General features: G+C 44.6%; 1 protein-coding gene across 2 annotated transcripts in view; it reads right to left on the reverse strand.

The window, feature by feature from the left end:
• Positions 1-4312: 4312 nt before the first annotated feature.
• Positions 4313-25312, reverse strand: part of amotl2a (angiomotin like 2a) — a 44053-nt gene continuing 23053 nt past the window's right edge. For both annotated transcript variants that reach the window (XM_073040544.1, XM_073040545.1), the window contains exons 6-12: positions 12411-12556; positions 12174-12323; positions 11261-11451; positions 9933-10070; positions 9030-9223; positions 7743-7946; positions 4313-7463 (exon numbers count right to left, since the gene is read on the reverse strand). In XM_073040544.1, coding sequence (XP_072896645.1) covers positions 7375-7463; positions 7743-7946; positions 9030-9223; positions 9933-10070; positions 11261-11451; positions 12174-12323; positions 12411-12556 — 1112 coding nt within the window. In that variant the 3' untranslated portion in view covers positions 4313-7374. The remainder of the gene's footprint in view (positions 7464-7742; positions 7947-9029; positions 9224-9932; positions 10071-11260; positions 11452-12173; positions 12324-12410; positions 12557-25312) is intronic.

Raw genomic sequence — 25312 nt, forward strand, 5'->3', positions numbered from 1 at the left:
AGTTAGGTCTTTCTTCTTTGGAGCATAGAAGGTTGAGGGGGGACTTGATAGAGGTATTTAAAATTATGAGGGGGATAGAGTTGACATGGATAGGCTTTTTCCATTGAGAGTAGGGGAGATTCAAACAAGAGGACATGAGTTGAGAGTTAAGGGGCAAAAGTTTAAGGGTAACACGAGGGGGAACCTCTTTACTCAGAGAGTGGTAGCTGTATGGAATGAGCTTCCAGTAGAAGTGGTAGAGGCAGGTTCAATTTTGTCATTTTAAAAAAATTGGATAGGTGTATGGATAGGAAAGGAATGGAGGGTTATGGGCTGAGTGCAGGTAGGTGGGACTGGGTGAAAGTAAGCGTTCAGCTCGGACTAGAAGGGCTGAGATGGCCTGTTTCTGTGCTGTAGTTGTTATATGGTTATAAGAGAAAGAAGGAAGCACATATTGGATTGAGGAAATCAGGAACTAGTGAATTCCTAAATAAGTATAAAACAGATGCTGAGTACTCTTAAGAGGGAAATCAAGAACACCAAGAGAGGGTATGAGATGGATCTGGCAGGTAAACTTAAGGAAAACACTAGAGGCTCTATAGCTATACTAAGGTGGCTAGGGAGAGAGTAGTTAAGAGATTAGCAGGTAATGGGTGGGATTTTTAATATTTCTACTCAATGTTTACTGAGGAGAGAATCTGCTTTCTCAAGAGATAAGGGAAACACATGTAGATGTTTTGGAGAACATTCATATTACATAGAACATAGAATAGTACAGCACATTACAGGCCCTTCGGCCCACAATGTTGTACCGACCCTCAAACCCTGCCTCCCATATTCCCCACCTTAAATTCCTGTCTAGTAGTCTCTTAAACTTCATTAGTGTATCTGCCTCCACCACTGACTCAGGCAGTGCATTCCACGCATCAACCACTCTCTGAGTGAAAAACCTTCCTCTAATATCCCCCTTGAACTTCCCTCCCCTTACCTTAAAGCCATGCCCTCTTGTACTGAGCAGTGGTGCCCTGGGGAAGAGGCACTGGCTATCCACTCTATCTATTCCTCTTAATATCTTGTACACCTCTATCATGTCTCCTCTCATCCTCCTTCTCGCCAAAGAGTAAAGCCCTAGCTCCCTTAATCTCTGATCATAATCCATACTCTCTAAACCAGGCAGCATCCTGGTAAATCTCCTCTGTACCCTTTCCAATGCTTCCACATCCTTCCTATACTGAGGCAACCAGAACTGGACACAGTACTCCAAGTGTGGCCTAACTAGAGTTTATTAGAGCTGCATCATTACATCGCATCTCTTAAACTCTATCCCTCGACTTATGAAAGCTAACACCCCATAAGCTTTCTTAACTACCCTATCTACCTGTGAGGCAACTTTCAGGGATCTGTGGACATGTACCCCCAGATCCTTCTGCTCCTCCACACTGCCAAGAATCCTGCCATTTACTTTGTACTCTGCCTTGAGTTTGTCCTTCCAAAGTGTACCACCTCACACTTCTCCAGGTTGAACTCCATCTGCCACTTCTCAGCCCACTTCTGCATCCTCTCCAATGTCTCTGCAATCTTCGACAATTTTCTACACCATCCACAACACCACCAGCCTTTGTGTCGTCTGCAAACTTGCCAACCCACCCTTCTACCTCCACAACCATAGAGTATTACTGTATTTGCAACATTACATTAAGGAGCCTACATCAGGCCCTGACTGACTGCATTCTCAGACTCTGTGAAAAGCTCAAGCAGAAACTACAGAGGTATTTGCTTCATTGTTTTCCATTGTAACATACTTGAAAGCTGAAGGTAGCTAATGTCATTGTGCTAGGAAGAGTAATAAGGACAAGCCAGTCTGCTTGACATCAGTGGTAGGGAAGGTACTGGAAGGAATTCTGATGGACAGGTTTTACAAGCATTTGGATAGGAAGAGCCTAATTAGAAGTAATTGACAATGCTTTGTGTGTGTAAAGTAATGTTTACCAAAACCAAGAAAATCTATAGATGCTGGAAATCCAAGCAACACACACAAAATGCTGGAGGAACTCAGCAGGCCAGGCAGCACCTATAGAAAAAAAGTAGTCGATGTTTTGGGCCAAGACCCTTCGGATGCTGCCTGAGTTCCTCCAGCATTTTGTGAGTGTTTATCAAATCTTAGTTACCAATTCTCTGAAGATGTAACCAAAAGGGCAGATGACAGTAGGACAGTAGATGTTATCTGTTTGGATTTTCACAAGGCCTTTGAAAAGGTCCTAAATAGCAGGCTCTTCTGGTAGGTTAGGTCTCATGGAATCCAAGGAGAGCTGGTTTGCTGGATTCAAAATTGGCTAGAAGCTAGGAAACAAGGGGTGTTGGTTGAAGGTTGTTTCTTGCAATGGAGATCTGTGACTAGTGGTATGCTTCAGGATTTGGTTTTGGACCACTTGTTATTAGTTATTTAAATGGTTGCCACAGTACTTAGCATTTAGCACACTCTATTACAGCTTGAGGCATTGGAGTTTGGAGTTCAATTCTGATATCATCTGTAAGGCGTCCATACAATCCTCTCTGTGGAATGCCTGGGCTTTCCTCCCAGTCCAAAGATGTAATGGTAAGTTAATTAGCTATTGTAAAATTGTGCAGCAATTAGGCTAAGGTTATATTGAGGATTGCTGGGCAGTGTGGCTCCAAGATCCTATCCCATGCTGTATCTGAATAAACACGGTACATACATACATTGAATGTGAATACACGAGGCTTGATCAGCAAGTTTGTAGGTGATCTGAAATCATGGACGTATTTGTAGCAAAGGTTAATGGATTTCAATACAGATAAGTATGAGGTGGTATATTTTGGAAAGTCAAACCAGAGTTGGACGGACTATGAAGGGTACAACACTAGGGACTGTAAATGAAGTTATTTAGGATCAAGTGCATAGTCCATTCTAAGTGGAGTTTCAATCAGGGCATTGTGTATTGGAGTTAGGACATTATGTTTTCACAAGTGAGGCTGCATTTAGAGTACTGTGTAGTTTTCTCTGTTACAGGAAAGATGTGGATAAAATGGAGTGAGTGCATTAAAGACTCATGAGGACGTTGCCTGGACTGAAGGCCCTGTGTTATAGGAAGAGGTTGGCCAGGTGAGAGGTGACTTTATAGAAGTTTATCAAATTATGAGCCATAAGAGTGATGGGAGGGACGTTCTTTTCCCCAGCATCGTGGAGTCCAAAACTGGGCACATAGATTTAGGGTGAGAGGGGTAAGATTTAAAGGTGACCCGAGAGGCAACTTTTTCATGCAGTGTACGATGTGTAAATGGAATGAGCTGCCAGAGGAAGTGGCTGAGGCAGGTACATTGGTATCATTTAAGAAGCACTTGGACAGGAACACAAGCGGAGGGGCCTGAAGGGTTATAGGGCAAAAGCAAGGTTTTGGGAGTAGCTTTGTGTACAATTTTGCTGTTGTGGACTTGTTGGGCAAAGAGCTTGTATCCCTGCTGTATTGCTCCATGACTAAGCCTGTGTACCATGTCCTTCAACCTCCTGACTAGTGGGGCTCATGCTGCAGATCACACTGTCCAGTCATGGAAACACTCAAAGTCTACACACTTCTCCCATCTCTACTAGAGTCCAGTTCAGGTAATGGGAGGATCAGGGTTTGCTCAGACTCTTCTCTTCCTTGTAACATTGTATAGAGGTTGCAAAGATGGGATAAGGGTTGACGGGCATTGCTTAAAACTGAAGTGGCTGTAGAGGCCAAGCCTGTACATATATTTAAGGCATAAGGTGATAGAAACTTGATTGGTCAGGGCAGGAAGGGATATGGGGAGATTGGGACTGAGGAAAAATGAATCAGCCATGTTTAAATAGTGGAGCAGAACTGATGAGCCAAATGGCCTAATTGTGCTCCAATATCTTATCGTCTTATGAATGTGCTGAGGTACTAGTTATTGAAAGAATATACCCCAGAAGAGATTGAATGTTGCTCAATAATGAGTAATTTAGGAAAATGCATGTTGATCAGCACAAGGACAGATAAGGAGCAGCCATTGATATGATTGGCCAAAGAACGAACCAAAGGTAATATAGGAAATCATCTACCTGTTTTTGGGACAAGGAATTAGATGAAATAGTAAAATGTGGAAATCTATAGAGGAGTGGGAGTAATGAGAGCATTTTATCTTGGAGCTGCTGCGGAGTTAACAAGTCGACATCTTTTTCCTTCTGCTGTCAGAGTTCACTGATCTCCAGAAGTTGTGAGACTGATGAACGAGCTGGTGATGTCAGTCTACAAAAGTTTAGTCTTTCTAATGGTAGACAAGATTCAAAATAGAAAATGCTGAAGTGACATTTTTTAAATTAATTTTTGATTTTATTACTGAAATGTGTGGTGATATTCCAATATAAAAATCCGATGTCTGAGATTCACATCATTAATTTGAAATAACTGTATACTATACAGAATGCTGCAGCAATCCCAGGGTTTGGTGCCTTTCCATACAACCCTGACTTCATCATTAAATACTTACATAAGTTATTTAATAATAATGCAGTTTATCATCTTTGGCATGAGGTTCAGTGGCACTAAAATACAACCATGTCAGATACAAAATACAAAATACATTAATTTTTCTTTGGGTTTTTTTTTTGCTTCACGATATTTTTGTAAACAAAGTAGGTGTGAATGCTGTCATAGAGGGAAGGCCAGCAAGCACATTACATGGAAGACATCACCTTGTAACCAGCTGAACAGGTCCATATGTAGGATTAACAAGTCCTTCTCTTGGCTGCTCACAGAATTCACTCTCCTGTGCCTCCTCTCATGGCAGGGTGGAATGGGTGGATCCCAGCTCATGCATCTTTCAGGGGTGGATTTCCTAATAACTTGGGCCACCAATGCAATGACATCACAGGGCCATTCCCAACCTGTATCTGTACCCAGGATACCTCAGTGGAGTGTTGTTGGTCCATGCTTAGACTCAAAAGTGAATGAAGGGACAGCTGTAGGTTTGAAACTTGGATGCAACCCTGTCCGTCTTCACTGCGAGGGAATTAAATGCAGCATCTCCAAGTTTGCGGATGACACGAAGCTGGGCGGCGGTGTTAGCTGTGAGGAGGATGCTAAGAGGATGCAGGGTGACTTGGATAGGTTAGGTGAGTGGGCAAATTCATGGCAGATGCAATTTAATGTGGATAAATGTCAGGTTATCCACTTTGGTTGCAAGAATAGGAAAAGGGGATTATTATCTGAACGGTGGCCAATTAGGAAAAGGGGAGATGGGAGATGCAACGAGACCTGGGTGTCATTTTACAGCAGTCATTGAAGGTGGACATGCAGGTACAGCAGGCCGTGAAAAAGGCAAATGGTATGTTGGCATTCATAGCAAAAGGATTTGAGTACAGAAGCAGGGAGGTTCTACTGCAGTTGTACAAGGCCTTGGTGAGACCGCACCTAGAATATTGTGCACAGTTTTGGTCCCCTAATCTGAGGAAAGACATTCTTGTCATAGAGGGAGTACAGAGAAGGTTCACCAGATTGATTCCTGGGATGGCAGGACTTTCATATGAAGAAAGACTGGATCAACTAGGCTTATACTCACTGGAATTTAGAAGATTGAGGGGGGATCTTATTGAAACGTATGAAATTCTAAAGGGATTGGACAGGCTAGATGCAGGAATATTGTTTCTGATATTGGGGAAGTCCAGAACGAGGGGTCACAGTTTAAGGATAAAGGGGGAAGCCTTTTAGGACCGAGATGAGAAAAAACTTCTTCACACCGAGAGTGGTGAATCTGTGGAATTCTCTGCCACAGGAAACAGTTGAAGCCGGTTCATTGGCTCTATTTAAGAGGAAGTTAGATATGGCCCTTGTGGCTAAAGGGCTCGGGGGTATGGAGAGAAAGCAGGTACAGGGTTTTGAGTGGGATGATCAGCCATGATCATACTGAATGGTGGTGCAGGCTCGAAGGGAAGAATGGCCTACTCCTGCACCTATTTTCTATGTTACTTGGAAATGTGTCATTGTGGCAGAAACCAGCTGCCAGTCTGCTCTGCGCCCTAAGCTCAGCACCCCTTGAGTGGCGATGCTCAGGGAACCAGATCCACTGTGAAAATGTGACTGCAGAATACAGCTACATGTCAGTCCTGCTCCTGCTGAGCAGGAATGGATCAGCAGCTGTTCGGGGGGATGGACAGATGCAATAACCATACAGATTCTCACTGATGCAGGCAAAATCCCTATTCCAAATCTGGGCTGGGACTGGGCAATGGGGAAATGGCCAGGGAACAGTGGAACCACCCTTCCCCCTCCCACTGGACTTCCTAAACCAGGAGGCCAAACATGCAGAGGCATAAAATGGTTCATTTCTCACTGTGCAATCAGAGGTGCTGATCTTCCGTTATGGGGTATTTTGCTTGGGGAAGAACACTCTCAGGCAGAATCTGCAGATTCAGGCAGATGCTTTGTCCTGCACTAGTGGACCACAAGCACTTCAGTCCTTTTTAAAAATGCTTTGTTTCATTCAGGAAGGTGTAGATAATGTTGCGGAACTGCTGATAACGTCTCCCTCTGCACACACAAAGCCTCAATTGTCACCTGAGCATCCTTTCAATGTGTTGTGGAATCTTCCTGTGCCCATGCCAGGGGTAGTGAAGCTAATGTGAAGGGTTTTCTCCAAGTCAGGTCCAATTCAAGGTTTGGCTGGAAGAAGTAGTCAGTCACGAGGAAAGCTGTATACATATTGATCAAAAAATGCACAGGAGGTACTGAAGGCGAGAAATGAGACATAAACGTGGAGGATGACAACACAGAAATCATGTCCTTTGCTGGTAGAAATGAAAAGGGAAGTTCAAGAGACATTTTTAGTCATAGCAAAGATTTAGTTAAATTGCACAAAGTTTAAAGCTGAAACTGAACTCGTTAAAATAAAAGAATAATTTAGAGCATTATGTACAGTATATATTATACAGTCTAGTGCTAGATATTTGTAATTATATTTATTAATGCTGCTGTGAAGCTTTTACGCTTGGCAGTTGTGTAAAAATACTGACTTCTATAACACCAATGTGTCCATCCCAGAACAGAATTTCACAGCACTTTAGATCATTTGGGTTAATTTGCGAGTGTCTCCTGCCACTCAGGAAAGCTTCACACACGGCACAAAGATTAGCTCAGCTCTTCTTGTGTGTATAACCTTCAAATGAACGCACTGTTATAGCAGCTTATGGATATGAAGGCCACATTTCCCTTTTTTCATAAAAATCATATTCTGACTCCATACTTTATGCAGGAATTATTCCATTTTCCTTGGTTTTGTCCTGGTTCCACATTGGCAGTAAGGAGTTAAAGGTTTGCAAAACCTGAAGGCCTTTATATTTCACAGAAGTCTGCCATCATCTGGTAGATGTCGCTCTCATATAAGGATTTCCACCATCTCATTGTCTGATGAATCTCGGCTTTTAACAGTACTGAGTCTCACCTGGTTTGGTGTCTCCAGCAGATCTATGGATATCAAATGCACAAGATCAATACATGTCAGTGCCTTTTAAAAATTAATTTTTTAGTTTTATGAATTCCCTTCCCTTCACCATCCCAGTTTTCTGGATCACCTGCTGGAATTACTCGGGATAATGTGAAGAGTGGGAAACGGCAATCGGCACTCTCCAGTTTAAAGAGATTCTACAGAAACAATGAGTCACCTGCCAGATTCCTCATATCACTGAAATACTAGCCTTCCCTTCTCTCCTCTCCCTGTTCGATGAAAACCACAGAGACACTCACCTACTGAACTGGACATAGGTTTGTTAGCCCGTGAGCTGCCTGAGCTCTCATTGTCCTGCGAGCCTCCCAGGGCTGACTGTATTGCTTCGCCCATTTTCTCAGTCTGTGTGCTGCCATCTCTGCTCCCGTGTTTAGTGTGTGACATTGCAGGACGAGAGTCTGAAGCCACACTCTGATCCTCGACGCAGCCTTTGTTCACAGCACCTGAAAGATGGAATGGTCTGCTAAATGTTGAGTCCTTTACTTCAGCATTTGCAAAAACCAAGGCTTATGCTTTGTGTTCCTGTGGTGTTTACAGGTCACACAAAATGTTGGAGGGACGAGGCAGACCAAGCAGCATCTATAGAAATGAAAGGAAGGGAGATGTAACTAGAATGTAGTGGGGGGGGGGGGGGGTGAAGGAGTACAAGCCAAAATGTGATAGGGGAAGCCAGGTGTGTGGAGGAGGGGAATGAAGTAACAGGTGATGTGGAAAAGGCTAAGAACCAATGATTGGAAACTGATAGGAGAGGAGAGTGGACCATGAGGGAAAGGGGAGAAGCACTGGGTGATGTGCAGGTGAGGAGAACAGGTAAGATGGGAGCCAGAGTGGTGAATGGGGAAAAAGGGAAGGGGGGTGTGAAAACTTACTGAAGTTAGAGAAACTAATGTTCATGTCATCAGGCTGGAGGCTACCCAGATGGAACATGAGATTTTGGTCCTCCAACCTGAGAGTGGCTTCTTTGTTGCAGGACAGCAGACCGTGAACCAACATGTTGGAATGGGAATGGGGTTGGAATTAAATGGTTGGTCACTATTTGAAATCTGAAGTATGAGCTTATGACCCAATTGGTCAGATTTGTAAAGTGCTCTGAAGCTGAGTTGTTTGAGAGACAGTGAACATCAGTCAGAGTGGCAGGTCTGCAGAGGCATTAAGCCTTTAGGTTGCACATCATTCATTTGCCAAATTTCCAGTACCTTTCAAACCAATGGGCTGGTCAATGTCCAGATCCTGGTGATAAATGGAACTAGTGTAAGATATCCAGTCCACTCAGTGCAAACTCTCTGTTATCCTTCCTAAAGTGTTGTCAGTGACTGAGAACTTGGTCAGTCTTCAGAGAAGACAAACTTAAGGCAGTGACTGACTTGCCAAACAGATCAGTTGAGTGAAGCTGACTAAAAGAACAATGCAGAACTGTCCTGATCAGAACTCTGAGCTCCAGTATCTGGTTCAGACGCACAACCTGCCACTGATCCGTAACAAAATGCCTCAAGTGAAGTAACCAAAGTTACCTGGAGGTAATTTACCTGAGCTGCTATGGATCGCCTTGTCATCCCTGTCACTGGTCAGGGATGTACCCGTGGACAGGGCAATGGAGGGCACTGACCGAGCTGGTCGCAGTGCCAGCTGCTCAGGCTTCATCTGGTCTTTTCTGGAGCGTTGTTGGAGGACCTTGATGATGGCATCCTTCTCCAGGATCTGTGCATGCAGGGCTTTAATCCTGAGTGCAAGGAGAGGTCATTACTCACAGCTCTCTTGACCAAACCAGAGGTCTGCACTAACACAGCCACCTTCACTGATGGCTGCCTATTCCTGTTATCAATTCATGACCAGTTACTCAAAACAAAATCCCTCCCACACCTTCTCGAAGCTGGTAACCCAGAGTAATTTACAGATTCAGCAAAGTAACATAGGAGGTCAGGCTATGGGGGTGGGTCAGATAGCAAGAGAGGGACCTCAGACAGCAATGGTCACTGGCTTTGGGACAATCAGACTTGGCTGAGACAGGCAGATCAGGACCAGTGCACAGAATGGTTGCTGCTGACAGTTCAATTGGGTTACACTATCCTGAGGTAGCTGTGGCTCCAGATGTTTCCCAGAACCACGGCACCAGCAGATTCCCTCGCTGGTCAATTCCTGCATGTAAACAGTAGCAGGGAGCCAGGGGAGATGTCTGATTGCCTGGTATAGGACCACAATTATCCTCACAGTATTATGGCCAAACCGTACCTAGGAGCACTGTTTATGTCACCACCACCCTGAATACTGCCTCACATCTAACCTCTTCCTATTGCAACATGCTTCACCAGTCCAGGTTCTATTACAAAGCCCAAATCCATTGGACACACAATCCCGGTCCCAGCCCCAGGCCCAATCCCAGTCCCAAGTTTCAGCTCTACTCTCCCTGTTGCTGCTATATATATCAGTACCTGTTCTCCATTTCTTGGTGCCGATGACTGGTCACAATAACCTCGCCGTTCTCGTAGTAAACACATTTCTCCAGAGAGCTCCCATTGAAGCTGTTGTTGGGTGAATGGTGAGGGGAATGATTGATGATAGTGGTGTCTCTGTGGAAATAAAGAAAATCATTCAGTTCCCCTGAAGAGAGAAGCTGAAGCTGGCTATCGTTTGATCAAGCCGAATCTTCGTGGCCTCATGGACCAAAGGGTCCATAGTGTTTTCATAGCAAGATACGGAAGCAGACTGCCAGGTCTTTCTTCTGCAGAGATACTGCTGTTGGCCAGGTTGAGACCCAGCTGGGTTTGAACTCAGGACCATATGCCTCCAAGTCCAGGGCTGATGCCATTACACCACCAGCTGGCTAGCAAGTACACAAATTATGACAGGTGGGAGGCTCCACAACGACCATGAACTAGAATGGTGCACAACTAGTGGGGTCACTACCTCAGTTCTCCAGGCACCACTGCTAACTGCTGGTGCTGTCTGTGTGGAGTTTGCAGTTTGCTTTGCTCCAGGTGCTCCAGTTTCCTTCCACACCCAAAACCAGTAGATAGGTTAGCTAGCTGCCAGAATTTGATGCACATGTGGAGATGGGTGGTCAGAGTTGGAGGGAATTGTTGGGAATGTGAGATAGAATATGTGCTGACACTGGAGAGGATTCAAAGGAGGTTCACAAAATGTTTCCAGGATTGAATGGCTTGTCATAGGAAGAGCGTTTGATGACTCTAGGCCTGTATTCACTCAAATTCAGAAAACTGAGGGGTGACCTCATTGAAACCTATCGAATGGTGAAAGACCTTGATAGAGTGGGTGTGGAGAGGATGTTTCCTCTGGTGGGAGAGTTTAAGATCAGAGGACACAGCCTATTAAATAGAAGAGTGTCATTTTAGAATGGAGATGAGGAGGAATTTCTTAAGCCAGATATTGGTGAATCTGTGGAATTCGTTGCCACAGGTGGCTGTGAAGGATAGATTCTTCATTAGTCAGGGCATGAAGGGAAATGGGGGAAGGCAGGAGATTGGGGCTGAGAGGAGAATTGGATCTGCCATGATGAAATGGCAGAGCAGATTTGATGGGCCAAATGGCCTAATTATGCTCCTATATCTTATGGTCTTATGGTGATAGGGTTCAGTGAATAGATGGGAAAGACAGTGAAAGAAAGTGGAGAGAAAAATCAAAGAACAGGATGCAAGAGTAGGAGTGGTGAGTACTAAGGAGGAAGGGTATGTCCAGTACATCCTTTAATGTATCTGACCTAGAGTGTGGAATAGAAACACCTGGACATGCAGGGACACACCTCTGGGTGGCTGCTGTAGCAGCAGCATCCATTGCAAACTGCCGCATGGTGCTCTCCTCCAGATACTTCTGTTCCCATTTGGTCATGTCAGCTTCCAGAGCTAGAATCCTCTCTTCCTTCTCACGCAGCAGCTCCATCAATGCTGGCACACTGTACTCTGAAGCTCCGGGGCCCTGAGCTGTTGCTTGGCGCTGTGGAGAGAACCCAGTGTTAGCATGTCACACAGATAAACAAGCAATGTGGGGAGAGCCCAGTGTTAGCACTTTGCAGGACATTCCTTGTCACCTTTGTTAAATGCTGACTGCTGACTGGAAAGGTGTCAAGTCACAAGGGAGAAATATTCTCTTAATGCTCCCTCCATTGGAAATTTGCATAACCTTGGAGACTTTGGTTATGTCTCCAGCCTTATTTATCCTATCTGGGTCATTTAACCTGTCAGACCTGGTGGTCTCCGTACACACTGCACAACTGGTGCTTCCATTTCCCACATTGCCGCAGTGAACAGACTTTCAGTACGCTGCAGTGAAGCAATCTGAGCCGTCCTAACGACACGGAGCAGTACGTAAATGCAAGTTCTTTCCCTTTGGTGTCCATGTGACAAAATCAAATGTTACATTTGGTTTTCTTTGAAGATTCCTTGTGGGGCTTCCATTCAAGCCTTTTATGCCCAGGTCCTTCCAGGTAATCTTGGGTCAAACGTCCTTTATTACAGTTGATCTCTGCACAACCCATTGGATTCAGGAAAATGCCATAACATCTGTTATTCAATGAGATACATATCGGGGTAGACCTGAACACATTACTACCCAGACTCCATTGGTTTTAGGCTTGCTTTGAACAACATTAGCCTTTCTAACAAAAGGGGATTGCCCTTGGCAAGTATTTTGAGACAGCTGGCAGGTTGTTGACTTACCTGCTGTGTCCGCAGACTCTTCAGTTCCTGCTCCAGTCGTTTCCTCAGTCGCAGCTCTAACTGCTCCCGTTTCTCACACGCAGCCTGCAGCTGGCTCAGAGCATGCTGCAATTTCTCCACTCTCTGCACGTAGGCTCGCTTTTTCCGCAACTGAGAGAGAGAGAAATGCTTGGCTTCAGAACCCTGACAACTCTGTGGCAGCCTTGAGTTAAGGAATCGGAGTGGAATTGAACATACCTCATCCTCAAGCCGCACTACTTTGGACTGTGTGCTGTTGAGTGCATGGTCAAGAAGCTGCACCCGCCTCTGCTGATCTTCATACCTGCTGCATGAGAGGCTTAACTCCCTCTGAAGCTGCTCCTTCTCTTGCTGCTGTTCCCTATCTGCAAAGCATACAGAATCCAGCAAAGTTATCTTTCACCAACAGCAAAGGCAGCACACCAATCTAATTACTGACAAGGATGGAAATAGTTACCGTAATTCAAAGGGGGAATATAAACACATCCAAACTAGATCTCAGAGTCACACAGCCTAAAGCCTTCAGCCAAGTCAACTCTCATCATCCTCCACAATCCAGTCAATTCTCCCTGTATTCCTATAAACCCCCATCCCCCAGTAGCAATTCATAGCGGCATTTAACTCATCAACCTGTGTGCTTTTGCCATGTGGGAGGAAAATGGAACATTTTGAGGATCACCTGTACTCACATGGAGAGTGTGCAAACTCCACATGATGCAGGTCAGATTGAACCTGAGTCGCTGAGCTACAAGGAGGCAGCCCTACTAATTGCGCCACTTTACGAAGTGTTCCTTCTTCTCTAGTTAATTTAATTTGAATTGTTTAATACTTTTGGTAAGCAAGAGCACTTTGTTCTGCTGAGAAATTTGTTCTTTCATTCCTCCTGCTAATGAAACACACAACAGCGTGTGATCTAGAGACCACGACAACTGTCTATGAGATGGTGGTTGAAGGCTGAATTCATAGACCATTCCAAGTCTTGAGATAAAGGTGGGAGGGGATTGTTATCTGCTCCTGCATTGAGACTCAGTGGCAAAAAAATACCGAGAATGCCCCAGGACCAGGCCCCTTGGCCTGAGATGCCAATTTAAACTGCTCTTCTGCCTGCGTGTGGCTGATATCCTCCTTCCCCCATCTGTTCATGTTGCTGTTGAACCTGCTTGCAACACCTGCCCTGGTATCCTGTTTCAGGCATCTACCACTCTATGTAAAAAGCATGCCTCAGAACAGAAGAGGTGCTCTTGGAATAGACAGGGTGAGTAACTGTAATGCAGCAGCCATGGTGGTGAATAGAGTGAATGCTTAGGGTGGTGGATAGTACTCAGCAGTTGTTAGGCATAGTTCACTGTATCTCAGGACAAGGAGCAGAAAGCTGCCGGTACCATGGTTCAATGCTGAGGAATGCTCATCCCACTCTCACCACTACTGTACTTCCTCCTCTGGCCACCAGGCAGTGCTGTGGACAAGCATTAGGCTGTGTCTTTCTCAGAGTCACAGATGAGCTGAAATTTTAATCTATACCCACTCCATGCTAGAGCAATCCATCTTGTCCCACACTCCCAATCTCTCACCACATTCTCCACATCTCTGAACTATCCTTCCTATCCAGCTCCATTTAACTCTACAACAAAATCTGTTTTCACCACTCCAACAAAATCCAACCAAGGAGACAATTTTCTCACCCACTCTTCTGGCTCTTTTGCCAGATCACTCACATTTGATCTTCCCTGATCTTCACACCTTCATTGTAATTCTGAGCAAACATTCTCTCCTTAACCAGCACTGCCACATTCCCTTTCTCTCTTCTCTCCCATCTTTCCTGATCACATTATATCCAGGAAATTTTAGAACCCATTACCGCCCACATTTTAATTAATTATCTGTTACTGCAACATTGGAAACCACACACATTTAATTTGCACCTGCAGTTTATCAACATTCTTGTGTTCACGTACAGTCACAGAAAATCCACCATTGCATTTTAGTCCTGTACCATAAGACATAGGAGCAGAATTAAGCTATCTGGCCCATCGAGTCTGCTGCACCATTCTATCATGGCTGATCTTTTTTTCCTCCTCCTTAACCCCAGTTACTGGTGTTCTCCCTGTAACCTTTGATGCCATGTCCAATCCAGAACCTATCAATCTCTGCCTTAAATACATTCAATGGCCAGCCTCCACAACGCATGTGGCAACAAATTCACCACCCACTGGCTAAAGAAATTTCTCTGCATGTCTGTTTGGAAAGGGTGACCCTCTATCCTGAGGCTGTGTCCTCTTATTCTAGACTCTCCCACCATGGGAAACATTCTTTCCACATCTACTTTGTCTAGGCCTTTCAACATTCAAAAGGTTTCAATGACATCTCACCTCACCTTTCTGAATTCCAATGAGTACAGACCCACAGCCATCAAATGTTCCTCATAGGATAACCCTTTCATTCCTAGAATCATCATTGTGAACCTCCTCTGGACCCTCTCTAATGCCAGCACATGTCTTCTAAGATGAAGGGTCCAAAACTATTCACAATACTTATAAGTGCCTTATAAAGCCTCAGCATCACATGCTTGCACTTGCATTCTGGACCTTTTTAAATGAATGTTAACATGGCATTTGCCTTCCTCACCTTCAACTTGATCTACAAGTTAACCTTTCGGGTGTTCTGCACAAGGGCTCCCAAGTCCCTTTGCATCTCATATTTTTGGATTTTCTCCCCATTTAGAAAATAGTCCACACATTTATTTCTTCTACCATTTTCCAACATTGTATTTCAGTTGCCACTTCCTTGCCCATTCTCCTAATCTGTAAGTCCTTCTGCATCCTACCTGTTTCCTCAACACTACCTGCCTCTCCACCAATCTTCGTATCATCTGCAAACTTGGCAACAAAGCCATCTATTTCATCATCTAAGTCATTGATATACAGCAGAGAAAGAAGTGCTCCCAACACCGACCCCTGCTAAACACCTGTACATAACTGGAAATCTGAAATAATAACAGAAAAAGCTGGAAATACTTGTGGAAAGTGAAACAGTTAAGATCTCAGTTGAAGACCTTTCATGAGAACTGGCAGACTTTTTCATACCTGAAATGTTAACTGCTTCTCTTTCATAGAATCTAACTGACATTCTCAAAATCTCTATTTGGCTCGCTGCTGTTCTGTGGAATGAATACCTTGGGATTGTCTCCAACATTCAAATTGGTAGACTAATGCAAGGTTGTTGTTCTATAGTTGTGAGATTACAAAAAGGAATATTTATTTATTGAGATACAGAGCAGAATAGGCCCTTCTGGCTTTTGAGCCATGCCTCCCAGCAAACCCCTGATTTAACCCCAGCCTAATCACAGGACAATTTACAATGACCAATTAACCTACTAGCTGGTACATCTTTGGGCTGTGGGAGGAAACTGGAGTACCTGGAGGAAACCTATATGGTCATGGGGAGAACATATAAACTCTTCCCAGGCAGCGGTGGGAGTTGAACACAGGTCATCTGTACTATAAAGTGTTGTGCTAACCACTACGCCATCGTGCTGTCTCCCTCTCCAATGCTCCTGATGCCATGTCATTGAGACAATGGCTCTTAAGAATGAGCCTTTGTCTGAATCAGTGCTTCAACTGTTGTCCTGCTATAAAATCACCCTTTGCTGGATGCTGTTCAGAGGGAAGCCAAAGAGAAAAAAAACAAATCAAGGACCTTGGGCTGCCCAGATTGCATTCCTCTGAGCAATAAATAGGAAATAACATTGACTTCTCCAGCCATAATTACCATGTGAGGCTGGCAACACACAAAGCAATTCAAGAGAGTGAAGGCACAGCTTCATACATAAAGTTTGGCAACTTTAATATTAATAATAATTTTATTTATAGAGCACTTTTCACACAAAGTACAAATAATTATGGAAAAGCATCAGAAATCCTGTCTCTGCTCTTGTTTAACCAAACACTTCCAGTAAAAATTCACTGTATTAATGTCAGTAGAAAGCAGCATTCCACACTCAGCTCCACCTTCCTCCCCTGCTCCCAAGGGAATGACTTAATGACCTTGGTAGGCTCCTAACTTCCTGCTGTAAAGTTCTGCACTGAACAAAGAATGCGCTTGAAGCAGAGGGAGGGGGAGGGCAGGGGAAGTTGAGCTGTTGATGAAAGTCATGGGACAAACCAACATTCCTCTGACCTACATACCTTACAATCAAATGCATACCACACCACTACATCGCGCTGGTTAACACTTTGGTGCCCATTGTTCAGATCTGTACTGGCTCAAAGGGAAAAAAACATTAAAGCAGGAATGGAATGAAGCTGGAAGGGGGCTGGGAATGCAATGAGTAAATAGTTTCACTTTTTGAGAAATTCTTTGCCTTTCTGGGACTCATTAGTGGTTGATATCGTTAACACATTGCCAGAGGAGGTGTGGGGGATGGAAATCAGACACAATCACTGTGTTCAGCAGACATTTACAACAGGCAAGGCATTGAAAGATAGGGTCCTAATATAGTCAAATAAGGTTAGGGTAGACAGAAAAATGCCTGCAAGGATGTTGTGGCTCAAAGGGCCTAGTTTCTGAGCTTTACAACTATGACTCTGTTACTCCACCTCTCTCTCTCTCTCACACATACACACACACTCAGAGTGGTCAAATTATTTGTAGGGATAGTTCTGCTTGTTCATTCTTAGGGTGCTTGTAAGAGATGAATGTGGTTGGATCAGGGTTAACAGAAAACACTCCCTTTATGCTGGCCTTGTTGAACACGACTTGTCATCTGTGACTAACAAGAATCTGTATTTCTAATGCACAATTGTCAAGGGACAGGGTTCCAGGGGCTGGGCTTGGTTAGTTCAGTGAGGGAGATATGCTATTGGGGGGAAAACATGAATCTAGATGGGTCTTGTCCCTGAGGACTGGTGGAGACATGAGAATTTGTTACATCTCTTGAACGTTAGGTAGTGATGTGTTCAACTGGTCACTGGCAGGACTGAGTGCAGGATGGACCAGCAACTGGCACACCTCCATTTCCCAACATCTGGAAAAAGTGATAAGAAAATTTTGCCATAAGCCATGTACTTTACCACCTATTTCAAAATGTGCCTGACTTTGAACTTAAAGCAACAAGCACACCATGTTCACTCACTGATCAGTCCCTTGATTCAGTGCCAGCTTGTGAAGCCTCAATCACAAACTCTGTACCTCACTACCATATTCAGTGTTTCACTGACCATCCAGGAGGGGCAAGACCACAGACTGCCTTCACTCAGGGGCACTGGTTCAATCACTGAGAGTGAGGAAAATGCCACAGCTTCAGTCTCACTTGTAGTAATTCTACTCATTTGCATCAAATGCCTTGAACTGAATTCAGATTTTGAAACAATCATGGGGTTGATGGGTTTTGAGCCAACTGGTCCCAGGTTCCTTATATGTGGGACAGCTACCTGCTAGTGAACACCCAGACTGCATCTCAGGGACCAGACTGATCGAAAATCATTTCAACTGTCAATAATGTGGGGGGGGGGGGGGGGGGGGTAAAATGTGGAGAACCTTTTTCTCCAGAGGGTGTCTGGAATTCTGAGTGCAGCAGGTGGGTGATGGAATCAGAGCGATGCGTAGGACACTACAGACCAAGTACAAGTAAATGGAATTCGTCTAGACTATGTTATGAATGTACCACAGCTCTGAGGGGCCGAAGGGTGTGGGACCAGCCCCCTCCTTCTGGAGAATCGCAAGATCGCTATTAATTCGGGTCTTGGACCCAGGAAATGAGAGACAATGCAACGGATTTGACCATTGTTCTTAGAGGCACCTGTGTGAATTGCAACTCTATAGTACGTGCCAACTAACAGGGACATGGACACCCTCGGGCAATGTGGGGTGGGGATTGTATCACCCTACCTTGATTGACATTTACAAATCTGCCAGTCATGATAAAAAGGAGACTGCAGGAGGCAGTACCCCAGCGACGCACCAGACGGAGACACCATCGCTCATCGCTCCCGTAAGGACAGGAAGCTGTTCGGGAGCCACGTGTGATTCGGTTCCCCTAGCTTGGGAAACGAGTGGCTGATAACCCCGAAAAGGATTTCGAACTGACAGCGGGGAACTCACGTTCCCGATTCAACGATTTGAGTCCAAAAGGCTGGCAAGTTTATTTTCTCTCTCCAACCCGTGAACACCCAGCGGTCCCCAAAACGGCTAAAAGCCTTCATGAACTGGCAAGACTTTTATATTTCCATCGGACAATAGTTTTACCCCTAGACACATGATAGAGCTCCTTCTGATTGTTGATTATTACTATACCCGCGCTTTAGATTGAGTATTGACGACATATATTATCTGAATGTTTGTATTAACCTTACTTTTGTGCCCCTTTATAAATAAAAACGTTTAAAAATAGTACCATCAGACTTCAGCGGACCTCTCTATCTTTGCTGGTAAGTGACCCAGTTACGAGGTTTGTAACAACTAGTACATGGTGGGCTGAATGGCTCTATTCTATGACTCTAAACCAGAGAGGATGCAAAAGGATGTAACTAGACTGGAGGTTTGAGTTACAATGAGACTGGATAGGCTGGGACTGTTAAGTGGTGGACTTAGATAGTTTTATAAAATCATGACAGGCATAGACAAGGTCAGAGGCCTTTCCTATGATAAGGGTGCATAAAACTAGAGGGGATAGATTTGATATGAGAGATTATAGGGGAGACTTAGAAGGAATCCTCCAAGAGGCAAATTTTCTGCACAGAGGGTGATGGGCAAATAGCATGACCTACCGAAAGAACATTTAAGACATTTGGACTGGTACACAAACAGAAAATCTCCACTATGGACAGTCCTAAGGCTAGAAGTGAAAGGAGGAGGGTAAAGTATAGGAATAGCAACCCCATCCTGTATAAAACACAGAGCTATGGAAACATCTACAGAAGCTCCAAATACCTCATCCCTAGGAATGGAATGATTTTTGAAGATGGGCTGGACCCAGGGACACATTGAAAGACTGGCCCAGGACAGAGGACACCAGCAAGCTACTGTAGATGGCCAAAGTCCCCACTAGGGGTGATGGGTTAAGTATGTAAGTACATAAGTACATAAGCAGAAACAGTTCAGAGAGAGATGGTTCAGATTAAAGAAATGGGACCAGCTCAGGAAGGCACCTTGGCCAGCATGGACAGGTTGAGCTTTAGGGAGTGTTGTACAATTCTATGTCTTTGTGGCTAAGCATTGCTCCGTGTCAGTATAGAGGACGATTTTCTGGAAGTGAGAAGGATTTTGCAAGTAGAATTTATGCTGGTGATGTGTACTGGGGTGGGGGTGATGTGTACGGAGAGGGAGGTGATGTGTACGGAGGGGTAGTGTGTATGGGGGGGCGTGATGTGTACGGGGGGGAGATGTGTACAGAGAGGGAGGTGTGCCCGGGGGTGTGTGTACAGGGTGGTGGCGTGTACAGGGGGTGGTGTGTACGGGAATGTGGTGTACGGGGTGGTGGTGCGAGCCATGCTGTGTAAGAGGCTGATGCAGGAGTATCTGAAGCAAACCAAAGTCCCGATGTGCCTCAGACCAAAAGACCTTGTACTTCCCACGAGGAACAGTTTCTGGTCAAATGCTCATTTCTAATTATCATAACTCATCAGTAACTAACCAGCTCCAGAGCCAGAAGTGCTAACGTGCTTACATCAACCAATAAAATGCCAGTGGAATTTAATGCTCAGCCGTTGGTTTGAACAGGTTTTCCACCCCAGTTTCTTTGGCTTCTACTTTCCCTTGTTTTTGGAGCGTCTCAAAGCTGAAGATCAAACTTGCAGACTGGTAGCTTTCAACAGAGCCCCATGCATCCAGACGGCAGTGCCTGCTCGCTGCTTTCTGTCTGACTCCTCAAGGACACATCAGCAACCCTGCTCAAGGTATGTCACATGTAAGTGCTAAGCTAATTCCTCTGCCACCTTCTTTCAGAGCGAATGATTGGTGGGTGAGGATCAACAGTGGCAGGCCGAGTCACCTGAGGTGTACAAGGAATCTGCTATTATTTCTCCAAGAGCAGTTTAACTCAGGCTTACAACTGTATTGAACCAAAGTGCCACATCACACACAAGGTCTGAAACTGAAGGAGTATTCCAACCTGCTGAACTGTTAATCAAGGTCATGGCTGACCTCTTCCCTCAACCCTATGTCCCTCAACTATTACCTCGAATCATTCCCAGCCTCTTTTCAATGAATTCAGTAAAAGTAACCCTCCATATCCCTCTAGGAGAGAGAATTTCAAAGGTTCACCAAAGAAAGTAACTCCACACCTAAATCCCCAAAATGCCTATTCCTCATTCTCCAACTCTGTCTCCAGTCTCAGCTTCAATGCCTACAGGGAACTTTCTACCAACAAATTGTCGGTTTTGCTGAAATCTTTTCTCATTCTTCTGGAACTTTAGAGAACACAGACCTATTGCGTTAATCTCTCATTATACACTACCATCCCCTGGGACCACAGGGATGCATTCCTTCTGTGCATTTTTAGCCTGGATTTAGTTACATTAAGGAATGCCAGATTGGACTGTAGGAGCAGCACAAATGCACAAGGTTAGTGATGGCAGGAGGGAAGGGAAGCCTCTTCGGGGGACTGCATGCGCAACTTCTCATAAAGTCATAGAGAAATACAGCATAGGAACAGGCCCTTTGGCCCATCTAGTCTGTGCTGAAACTATTTAAACTGCTGCTCCCAATGACCTGCCTTCCATATCCCTACTATCTATGTACCTTTCCAAACTCCACTTAAATGCTGGAATTGAGCTCCCATGCATTCCACCCACTCACAAACCTCTGAGTGAAGAAATTTCCCCTCATGTTCCCCTTAAACTTTTCACCTTACACAACCCATGACTAGTCGTAGTCCCAGCCAGCCTCGGTGGAAAAAGCCAGCTTGCATTTGCCCTATCGACATCCCTCATAATTTTTGTACATCTCTATCAAATCTCTTCTCAATCTTCTAATTTCTAAGGAATAAAGTCCTAACCTATTCAATCTTTCCTTATAAATCAGTTCCTCCAGACCCAGCAATATCCTTGTAAATTTTCTTTGTACTCTTTGAACCTTGTTTACATCTTTCCTGTAGTTAGGTGACCAAAACTGCACACAATACTCCAAATTAGGTCTCACCAACATCGTATACAACTTCAACATAACATTTCATCTCCTGTACTCAGTACATTGATTTCTGAAGGCCATTGTGCCAAAAAGCTTTCTTTATGACTCTGGCTACATCCACACTAGACCGGATAATTTTGAAAACACCGGTTTTGAGTAAAAATGATAGGCGTCCACACTATGTGTTTTTGAAATTATCTCTATCCACACTGAAAAGGAGATTTTGGCGAAGCTCCTCCTCCTGCGCACGTGCAGGACACATCTACCGAAAACAAGCGACATGTTTGGTGTCGAATCTCGCCGTAAAAGTGCGTGTTTGTGTAGTTACAGACTAGAAAAACTTAAAACGATGGACAGCTGTTGGCTTTCGCGCAGGAGAACTTAAAACTAAAAAAAAACAAATACTGGAGCGTACGGAGGCAACCGACAGGGAGCTCACGGACAGATGGACCCGGCTGACAACCAACATTGAAAAACTGACTAACTCTGTTGCATTAATAGAGCACCTTGTTAAATGTATAAAACATGTCTGCATCAGTGTTATATTTCCATACAATGTTACATTAGGCTGTTACACATCTATTGCCAGAGAAGTACTTGCATAAATAGGTAAACCACCTTCATACAAGCAAGGACAGAAAACAGGGCAAAGTGAGTACAGTATACTTATTTATTCAGTAAGTTATGGGTCAAAGTATTTGGTGAGTACATTTCTAACTCTTCTGGCTTCAGTCTCTTTGCTGTCTGTTCTGAAATTGTTAGGTTGCATTCAAGAAAACAATGAAATAGCATGCTGCCGTCCAATAGCGTTTTCAGAAGTCTCCGGTTACCCAGCTTGGAAAGCGTTTCTGAAAAGCTCCGGTTTCGGGAGACGAAAACGCCGTTTTAGTGTGGACGGAGGGTAAAAACAAAGAGAAAAGGCTTCGGTTACGGATTTATCCGGCATAGTGTGGGTGTAGCCTCTATTGACCTGTTGCACTAATTTATGGACCTGTATTCCCAGATTCTGTTGTTCTACCACACTCCTCAGTGCCCTACTGTTCATTGTGTAAGACCTACCCTGAATAGTCCTACCGAAGTGCAACACCTCACATTTCTCTACATTAAATTCCATCTGCCTTTTTTCAGCCCAGTTTTCCAGTTGATGCAGATCCCTCTGCAAGCCATGACAGCCTTCTTCGCTGTTCTTTATACCCCCAATCTTGGTATCATTCGCAAATTTGCTGACCTAGTCAACCACATTATTGTCCAGATCATTGACAAACAACACAGGGCCCAGTACTGATCCCTGAGGCACACCACTTGTCACAGGCCTCCAGCCAGAAAGGCACCAATCTACTACCACTCTCTGGCTTCTCCCACAAAGCCAATGTCTAATCCAATTTACTACCTCATCTTGCATGCCGAGCGACTGAACCTTTTTGACCTACTTCCCATGGGGGACCTTGTCAAATACCCTCCTAAAGTCCACTGCTTTGTCTACATCCACTTTCCTGGTAACTTCCTCGAAAAACTCTATTAGATTGGTTAAAAATGACCTACCACCCACAAAACCATGCTGACAATGTCCACATCTATCCAAATACTTATATATCCTGTCCCTCAGAATACCTTCCAGTAACTTTCGTACCACTGATGTCAGACTCACTGGCCTATAATTTCCTGTTTTATGTTTAGAGTCTTTCTTAAGCTTCCTTAAGGTCATCATAGTGATAATGGGGACAAGCTCCCACTGCATATTAAATGCTCCCAATGGTGCCTGTCTCAAATAGCCTCTGGCAACCAAGTCTACCTCCTGGGCTTCACATGTGCTTAATTGCTAAGCCCAGCAGAACCTTTTCTATTGACAAAAGGAAGGGCAAAGGCAGGTTACTGGCACCTTAAAATCAGTCACTTTGGGCAGATAGGGCTTGTCTGCTGTGGTTGGCAGCTCACCTAGGAGAAGGAAAACTCTGATCTCAAACCTCCGCCGCCTTGCAGCCATACCCACTGGGGAAGGCTTTGTGAGTAAACCCTGAGGGAAAATTCCAGAGCTGAAGTCCCTAAGGCTGCCCTACACTGAGTTTTTTGAAGCTTGTTATCTTTACCTTTTATTCTGACAGGCACTTACAATATTTATACTGTCAAAATTTCACTTTTGAAGGACTCCCACTTTCTAAATACACCTTTGCCAGAAAACAGCCTGCCCAATCTACACTTGCCAGATCATTTCTAATACCATCAAAATTGACATTCCTCGAATTTAGCATCTCAACCCACAAACCAGACCTATCATTTTGCATACTTAATCTGAAACTAATGACATCATGATCACTAGATGTAAAGTAATACACACTAAATGTTGGTGGAACTCAGCAGCCCCATGAAGAAATCTATGAAAAAGAGTAAACAGTTGACATTTCGGGCTGAGACCCTTCATCAGGACTAGATGCAAAGTATTCCCCCTATGCAAACTTTCTCATCCCGTAATAGCACTCTCCCTCGTTAGGACTTCTATGTACATATTTGACAAACTCTATCCCCTCTAGTCCTTTTACAGCATGAGATTCCCAGTCAATCTGGGAATTTTAAAAATTCCCAGATTTTGTGGAAAGTTAAAATCACCTAGTATAACAACCTATGATCTCTCTATAAATGGGTTCCTCTAAATCCCTTGGACTGTTGAGTGGTCTGTAATATAGCCCCATTAACATGGCCATACCATTCTTGTTTCTCAGTTCCACCTGTAAGTTCTCACCAGTCAAGTTCTACAGTCTGTCCTGACAGGGCACTGCCGTGACATTCTCCCTGACTAGCAATGACACCCCCTCCTCCTTTAATCCCTCCTACTGGCACATCTAAAACAACATAACCCCAGAATATGGAGCAGCCAGTCCTGCCCCTCCTGCAACCAAGTCTCACGAATGGCTACAACATCGTAATTCCAGGTACTGATCCAGGCCCTGAGCTCATCCGCCTTTCCTGTGATATTTCTTGCATTGAAATATACACAGCTCAGGAGACTAGTTGCACCATGCTCAACCTGTTGATTCCTGACTTTGTCTGAGGTCTTACCAACATCTGCCTCCACAACCTCTCCCCTAACTGTTCTGGTACTCTGGTTCCCATCCCCCTGTGATTCTAGTTTAAACCCCACCGTGCAGCATTAACAAACCTTCCCAATAGGATATAAGTCCTCCTCCAGTTCACGTGTAAACTGTCCCTTCTATACAGGTCCCATCTTCCCTGAAAGAGAGCCCAATGATCCACAAATCTTATGCTCTCCTTCCTACACCAACTCCTTAGCCGCGTATTAAACTGTATAATCTTCCTGTTTCTGGCCTCACTGGCACGTGGCAGAGATAGCAATTCTGAGATCACAACCCAGGAGGTCCTGCCTTTTAACTTAACACCTAACACCCTGACTTGCTGTGCAGAACCTATCCATGTCATTGGTACCTACATGGTATGACCTCTGGCTGTTCACCTTCCCACTTAAGAATGCTGAGGATTCGATCTGAGATGTCACCGGTACCTGGGAGGCAACACACCATCTGGGAAACTCATTCTCGCCTACAGAACCTCCTGTCTGTTCCCTTAATGAATCCCTTGTCACCCCAGTGTGCCTCTTCTCCCGCTTCCCTTTTGAGTCAGAGAACCAGACTCAGTGGCAGATACATGACAGCTGTGACTTTCCTCTGTTAGGTCATGCCCCCTCCCAACATTATCCAAAGTGATGTACCTGTTGTTGAGGGGATGGCCACAGGGATACTCTGCATTGGCTGATTTTCCTTTCCCCTTCCTGACTGTCACCCAGTTTCTTGTGTCCTGGGCCTTGGGTGCAACTACCTGTCTATATGCCCTATTCATCATCTCCTCAGCCTCCCGAATAATCTGGAGTTCATCCAGTTCCAGCTCTAACTCCTGAACGTGGAGTGTTAGAAGTTGCAGCTGAACGCACTTCTGGTGGGTGTAGTTGTTCGGGACACTGGAGGTCTCCCTGCCTCCCACATCCTGCA

This window comes from Hemitrygon akajei, chromosome 3, assembly GCF_048418815.1.
Source record: "Hemitrygon akajei chromosome 3, sHemAka1.3, whole genome shotgun sequence".
NCBI lineage: Eukaryota > Metazoa > Chordata > Chondrichthyes > Myliobatiformes > Dasyatidae > Hemitrygon > Hemitrygon akajei.